Here is a 7875-nt window from a genome sequence, read left to right on the forward strand (position 1 = left end):
GTTTATTAAGAAAAAGAAGAACAAACCAGTTGCGGCAACCCTTCTAATCTTCTTCTTCCTCCTCCTCCTCCTCCTCGCTATCGCTATGAATATGAAGAAGAACAACATAACTTGTATTGAATCTTCACATCAACAACAACCATCCTTTTCTTCTACCAAAACAACAACCGCAGAACCTGATTTTCACTTACCGGATGATTGCTGGGAGCATGTCTTTACATTCCTCGACGGCGGCGACTTTAACTCTCTATCCCTCGTCTCTAAACACTTCCTCTCCATCACCAACCGACTCTTATTATCCATCACTGTTTTTTCTCCACCACCTTCTTTACTCTCTCGTATCTTCCAGAGATTCTCCAGCCTTAATTCTCTTGATCTCTGGTTTGATCCTTGTAATCTCGACGCAGGTATTGCTTTGGCCCTCCGTGACAGAGCAACATTGAAATCTTTATCCATTTTCATGATTAAGCTGAATGATGCAAAGTACCTTGACATTGACGTTACTGCAATGTATATTGACTCATTCATGAGTTTGAAGGGGTTGAATTGTCTTAACTTATGCAATTCCAAAATCTCAGATGATTTGCTCTACTCTATCGCAAGGGAGCCTCTTCCTTTGAAGAGGTTTGTCATCAAACATTGTACCGGCTATACTTACAATGGAATTTATAGTTTGTTATCCAACTGTCAGTCGATACAACATCTAGGTTTTCAAGATGATGATTTTCTAGATAATGATCATGTTGATGCGTTATCTTTGCTTCTTCCTGATTTGGTGTCTATAAACCTTAGTCATTGTAGGAATCTCACAGAATCAGCCTTGTTTGCACTCATAAGAAATTGTCATTCACTCAGGGAGATCACAATGGAAGGCAAATATAATACAAGGAGAGAGAATGTAGAAAAGTATGATGCTTTGAAGGGTTTTCATATGAACCCTCTATTAAAGTTTCTACATTTGGCTAACAACTCATTTATATACAATGAAAGCCTCATATTGTTTGCTTCCATTTTCCCAAATTTGGAGCTTCTTGATTTGAGTTTTTGCAAACGCATATCTGAACAAGGTATTTGTCAAATTCTAAGTAGATGTCATCGGATTAGACATTTGAACTTGGAATCCTGTATTGGAGTGAGACGACTTAAAATGAACTTTGCAGTTCATCAATTGGAGGTGTTGAACTTGTCAGGTACACGTGTTGATGATAAAACACTATATGAGATTTCAAAGAGTTGTTGTGGACTTTTGCAACTATTACTAAGATGTTGTCCTCTTGTCACAAAAAAGGGAGTGGTGTGCGTGGTTGTAAGATGCACACAACTGAAGAAGATTGATTTAGCAGATTGTGATAATGTGCATGCTGATGATGTTGTCTCAATGATTTCTTTAAGGTCGTCATTAAAAATTAAAAAGAGATAACTGCTCCATCTCATTTTTGTTTAAGTGACATACATAGAAAACTCTTCTTGCTTCAGGGATGTTTCGTTGGCTAGTTATGGATGTCTTGTTTGCAAAGTTTTAACTCTTAAATCTAAGATGTTTTTTTTTTCCTTCTAGGTTTGTTTATGTAAGAGATGACTTTTTTTAGAATACCAATTTACAAATATGTATTTCGTCATTTGTTTGATGATAATTACTTAACTATGGTGTTATATTTTTATATGAAGTTTTAAATTTTAATGTTTTTCTTTACTCTTCCTTAAATTATATTGCCTGCAAAAGATTTTTCTTATTATATGTGTAAGAAATAAAAGGCAATATGGAGATTCATCCCAATCATCAATGGCTTAATTGAACTAATTGACAGACATTTGGATTCCGTAACTATATCTCGATGTCATTGTCTTTGGTTGGAATTGAAAAGATAACAATTTAGTTTAGCAATCAATTTGATTTCTATATCTGGATGTTGCAATATAGTTTGAATTGAAAAAAAAGTTGGAATCTATACTTATGAATAGATGCCAAAATAAAAGGTTTGTAGTAGAGTCAAATGTCAGTTTCCTTCCTTTGAGTTATTGAAGTTTCCTCAACATCTCATAATCATAAACTGTTGAGATTCAATAGTGGGTTTTACCAAGCTAGACTTTCTAGATTACTATAATTATTACAAGAGGGATGTGATAGATTGAAATCAAATTCGTTGTGTGAACGGGTGTGGCGAATTAAACTTGGGAGCCATTTATTTTTGGTTGTTCTATGCTCTTTATGATTTGGTATTCTAATAAACAATCTAATTTGGGATAACTTTTGTTTTGGCATATGATGGTATGTCTCACTTTTCAAAAATTGAAGGTTTAATGAACTTGGGTAAGAGTAGAATGTCTTCAAGTATTTTCATGACAAACGGGTTTGCATTTTGTAGAAGCTCTAGTTCTGCCTTTGATGTTCGTCTAAACTTCATTGGGTTTGTATTATGGGCAGTGACGGGAAATGGGGCCACTTGGTTGTTTTTGGATTCTATTATGAACACAATCATTTTATCATATATGTCAATCTATGTTTCTTTAATCAGTGGTGTGCATGTTTTATCATGAGTGCAAATGTGACTTTATTCAAAGTCGACAATTGTATTATTATCTGATAATAAAGTAATTAGTGATTAAATCTCAAAGTTCTTCTTTCCACTTTTTAGTCTGTTTTTCGTTATAAAGTCCGATTGAACACAATAAGAGTAGCTTTGGAAGTTCTTTGGCTGCAGTAGTTTTTGTGTTTATGACTCATCATTTCCTGATGCATTATTATCTTATTACACTGTCAATGATTTCTGAGCTTCTCCTATGTCACATCAATTGTTTTTCTTCATACATTGGCTTGTAAATGAAGAAATCAACTAAATTTTGACACTCTTTACCATTATTAATGCTTAACAAGTAACAACTTATGACATTCAATTAGCGAAGTTTCAATATATTAATTTACCAAATGTTTCACAATACTCAAGAGCATGGAACTCAAAATCCTATCTTATTTTCTGTGCTGGATTATGCAGTACGATTCTAGAAGATCGAGTTGTTAAAATATTCTCATGTATAACGAATTAGCATGTTAAATAAAGTGTATGATGGCCAATGTAAAGGTCCAATCATTCAACAATTAATTCTGTTAGGTGATTCATCTCAACTGAATTCATTCTTATACTGAATTCTTGGCTGTGTTGAGATTGTTCAAAATCATCATAAAACTTATGATAGATATAGATTATGCCAAGCTATTATAACACAAAAAAATTTGAAAAGTGGTAATAGACGAGATGGAAAAGTAGGATTTACAACAAATGAGTGGTGTACCTAAAAATTCTTTATTTATGCAATAAGTCATATTTCATATTTGGTTACACTTTGGACATATTAGGCCACAAGTATTTTAAGAATGATTACATCTAAAAAGCTCGACATTCAAAGCACAATTGAAGAAGAAACATATATCCTAATGTTCAGACTTCATAACAGAAGATAAGACTTCGTCCTAAGCATATAGTTTAGCAGAATAAGCCAATATTGCTTGCAGAAACAGTATTACCGTCATACAAAAATAATATTAATCCATTTTATTATGAACAATTAGATGCATACAATCGTCATTAATTATAATATTGTTGAGAATTTTATCAATGTTATTCAAAATACATGGCAGTAGGGCACTACGACAGTAGTAGTAATCATTTAATGAAACTTGATCAGCCTATTAAGGATAACTATGATTGTAGAATCCAATTTTCTTCTTCTGCTAATTCACAACATGATGTTGTCAACCAAATTTGTCGGAGTTATAAATAAAAACAATGCAAAGTAAACCAAATTGCTCTCTAATCATGAACACGGTGATGCTTTTTCTCACACACAAACATATGGAATGCAGAGATAAATTTTAAGTTTTTTGGAATGCAGAGATAATAGTAGAGAAGCATCCTGATAAAAACATAACACAAATATATTTTGCTTTAAAGTTTGTGGCCGATGACATTATTAGTTTTTGCTTAAAGCTTTAACACAAAAATTTATGTCTCCTTGTAGTAAAGCAATGAATGAGAAGCCATTTGTGATACAAGTTGCAACAGTTTGAACGGTTAAAATATGTATGACCTGCTTGTATTGTAAATGACAGTAACAGTATGTGGTATTTATATGCTGTTATGGGAAGTTTGATTAGTTTTTTTGAGTATCCAACGGAATTAATATGATTAATACTTCAGTTTTTAGAATAATATCAAATTTAATTCACCCATGCTGCCAATGAAGGCGGCAATAAGTACGACACAAATTTAATTCATTAAAACATTAAAACTTAAAAATTCATATAACACCCAAGTGTGTGCATTACATTGGTATTTAAAAATAAAAGAGTAATTTCTCAAGCAAATCAAATCTAAAAACCAAAAACATCTTACATCTTAAAGTTAATGATGACCTTGATAAAATAATTGAGACAACAACATCTGCACTCACTTTATCACAAAAATTCATACAAATCTTCTTCAGTTGTGTGCAGTTTTCAACCACGTGCATCATTCCCTTTTCGGTGATATAATTGCAAAAAAATAGGGATAGTTTCAAAAATCCACAACAACTCTTTGAGATTTGATAGAGTGTTTTATCATCAACCCTTGTACCTGACAAGTTCAACATCTCCAGTTGAGAAACTATAAAATTCAATTTAAGTCCTCTCATTTTATTACAGTTAATAATGTTCAAATGTCTAATCTTAGAACATCTACTTAGGACTTGACAAATACTTTTTTGCATAACTCAAATCAAGATGCTCTAAATTAGGAAAAATGGAAGCTAACAATATGATGCTTTCATTTTCTATAAAGTAATTGCAAGCCAAACTTAAAAACTTTAATTGAGGGTTCAAAACAAAATCCTTTAAAGAATCAGAACTCTCTACACTCTTTCTTAGAATGCTTTTCATTGTGATCTCACTAAGTAAAGGACATTTCCTAATGATTGCATACAAGGCCAAGTTTGTGAACTTCGAGTATAGGTAGATCAAACAAGCGCCCCCCAGTTGTACTCATGGATCCACTCAAACGATGCTCGCAATATCAATTTACAATCCCCGGCAACGGCGCCATTTTGTTGGTTGTAAATTTACGTGTCGGGTTTTTGTTATCGTATCCACAGGGATTGTAAGATATCACCGCCGTTCGATGGTTGTATTAATTCTAACTCAATGTAACAATAAGGTTTTGGTTGGTTGTCACGTTATCTTGCATAAAAAGGTAATAAATTGCGGTAAAAGTTATGGTTTGAATAAATGAGAAATATTGCCAAAGTTAGGGTTCGATGATCACTTTTCATGTATTTGTTCGGTCAACAATCTTATAAACTCCTTTAGATGATAAATCATTTCACAAAGTCCTCCCAATATGTTTCTCTCGAACACACATTGTGAGTTTTCCCATTTTGATCCATTGTTTCTCTCGAACACAATCTATCAAAATGACAACTTTTTGGTTCAACCTTATGGTGAACAAAATCATTCATTACTATCTCTAGCTAACAAACAAGATTGGATGAAAACCTAGGTCAAGAGTTGGTAAACATCTCTCGATCATAAACCAACACAAAGAGTTTTAAATAGAAACAAAGTTTTCATCATATATTCACCATTAAAGAGTTTACACATGAAGATCCTTACATTTACACACAAAGCTAGTAATCACCTACATCTAACCTTGACAAATGGAGGACTTAGCTACTCATTTTCATGGTAGCTTGGTCGGCAAGTTTCGGAAGAAGGTTGATCAACATCCAAGTCGGATAATCGATATTGGATGGGAATCCACCTTCTTTTTGTAGAAGATGGTTACAAGATGAAGAGAAATGAAATCTAGGGCATAAAAGATCCTAAGAACAATGCTGGAAAATATCTCTAAGAAAGTACAAAAGTGAAAAAATGCTGTAAAAACTAGGTATGGCACTCAAAAGTGGCACCTGCTACTTATAGAGTAGTACTGGGCTGTCATGCTCGCTAGGCGAGCAGAAAGGCTCGCCTAGCGAGGGTCTAATTGTGGCACACAAGGCACCTGTGCCCAGAGAAACAGGGTCTGTTGAACTGTCATGTTCGCCTAGCGAACAAACCTTCGCCTAGCGAAGGACACGCTCCAACCTTCGCCCCAGCGAGGTTGAGAGGTTTTGCTACTGGAATGCTCGCTGGGGACTCGCTAGAGCCTCGCCTAGCGAGAGAGTGCTGGCTGCGCTTTTCACCAAAACTGAACGAACTCGCTACCACCTTCGCTAGGATCTCGCCTGGCGAATTTATTGGCATTTTACTGGAGCTTTTCGTTGGAAACTCGCCTAGCGAGGCCTTCGCTTCAGCTCTCGCCTAGCGAGCAAGCTGATGAATGCAAATTCTCTTTGGTTCCTTTGCCAACTTCTTGTGTCTTTCATTTTCTATTGTTTCATGCCTTCTACCTGCACAATAACACACAAATCAAAGGTACCAAGATCGTTTATCAATGTATTGCATTTCATGTTAGAACAAAGGTGGTTTTGACAAAAGAGCAAGGAAATAGAGTGAAAAATACCCTTAATTGATAACTCAAATAAGCACTTTTGGGTATCTAACAACTCTCCCCAACTAGATTCTTGCTTGTCCTCAAGCAAAGTATGCCTCTTGAAGGACAAGAGGATTTGCTTTAAGAAAAAGGTTTCTCCGAAGTTGGATAAACGGCTCAAACACAAGCGAAAGCAGCCTATACAAGTTTCCAATGGTTCGAATACAATAATACACAAGAACTAAAACTTAATAGCAATGCAAAATATTTATCTATCTACAACAATATTATTCTGAATGAATCACCCTATCTCTCCTCTTCGAATAAGGAATGAAGAATTTACGCGTTTGCAACCGCGGGAATAATCTCACTCTCTAACAAACAATGAAGAAATCAAATAGATTCATACAATGTCTAACAATTAAAAATGGTACTGTGGAAGCATAAAGATCACTAAGGGCTTTTCGGTTGAAGCTTGGTCAGGTTAACAAACAAGGGTCATTTCTAAGGCCATTGAAACGAAAGTGCCGATGCAAAAGAGACATTCACAGTATATTATTCACACATCTCGACTTTGTTTCATTTGTTTCTTATTTGAAACCTTCACAACACATATTCCACAACTCAATTTTTATTTTTCACTATTTTTCTTCCAAGCAAGCATTCATTTTCATTCTTTCTATTTTTGTTCTTTTCTTTCACATCATATTTACAAAACAGATGTTTCTTTTATATATTTTCTATATACATATATTTTTTTATGCTTGCTCGGTTTTTCTTTTCTTTTTCAAGAGTTGTGGTACTTACCGATTCTTTTTCGTTCTCCCCAACTTATTTCTTCCTCACCCTAAGTGAATGCTCTTAACTTTTTACGGCAAAAGAACAATAATCAAGATTTTCCGGGTTGTAAAAAAAAAGATTTTTGAGATCTCGCTTTATTTCAAGCCGAGATTCAACTGTTTAAGCTCAAAGGGGTTAACAAATACTCTCTCTGCTCACAGGTAAGTTGTTTTTGGATGTAGTTGTGCTCGATAAAAAAACAAGTGCCTTGATCATTTCTAATTGCTTCCACATATTCACAATAATAAAAGACAAAGCATGAATCAAATGAATCAACAAAAGTTATTAGAATCCAGCATTTAAGTGTACAATTGAGGTTTCCTCACAATTTGTGGTTTAAAGTTCTAGATGAAACATTCATTCAATCATGTTGCAAAAAGACAATATTCAATTTACCAAAAAGAGTAAAGTTCCTAATGCATTCTATCATTCTAGCCGAAGGTAACCATGTACCTTAGCCTCATTCACTTGTTTATTCTTATCATTGCCATCCAAGCTCGGATGCACCTTCATTGGGTACTTCTTTGAGGAG

The 7875-nt window shown here is 34.3% G+C and overlaps 1 protein-coding gene across 1 annotated transcript; it reads left to right on the plus strand.

Annotated features, from left to right (window-relative positions):
- LOC127107184 (uncharacterized) lies at positions 1-1941 on the plus strand. The gene is given in 3 exon segments (XM_051044476.1): positions 1-624; positions 793-1402; positions 1405-1941. Coding segments are annotated over 3 exon segments (1239 nt in total). The 5' UTR covers positions 1-85; the 3' UTR covers positions 1495-1941.
- Positions 1942-7875: the final 5934 nt, after the last annotated feature.

This window comes from Lathyrus oleraceus, chromosome 7 (assembly GCF_024323335.1).
Source record: "Lathyrus oleraceus cultivar Zhongwan6 chromosome 7, CAAS_Psat_ZW6_1.0, whole genome shotgun sequence".
In the NCBI taxonomy this organism is placed as follows: domain Eukaryota; kingdom Viridiplantae; phylum Streptophyta; class Magnoliopsida; order Fabales; family Fabaceae; genus Lathyrus; species Lathyrus oleraceus.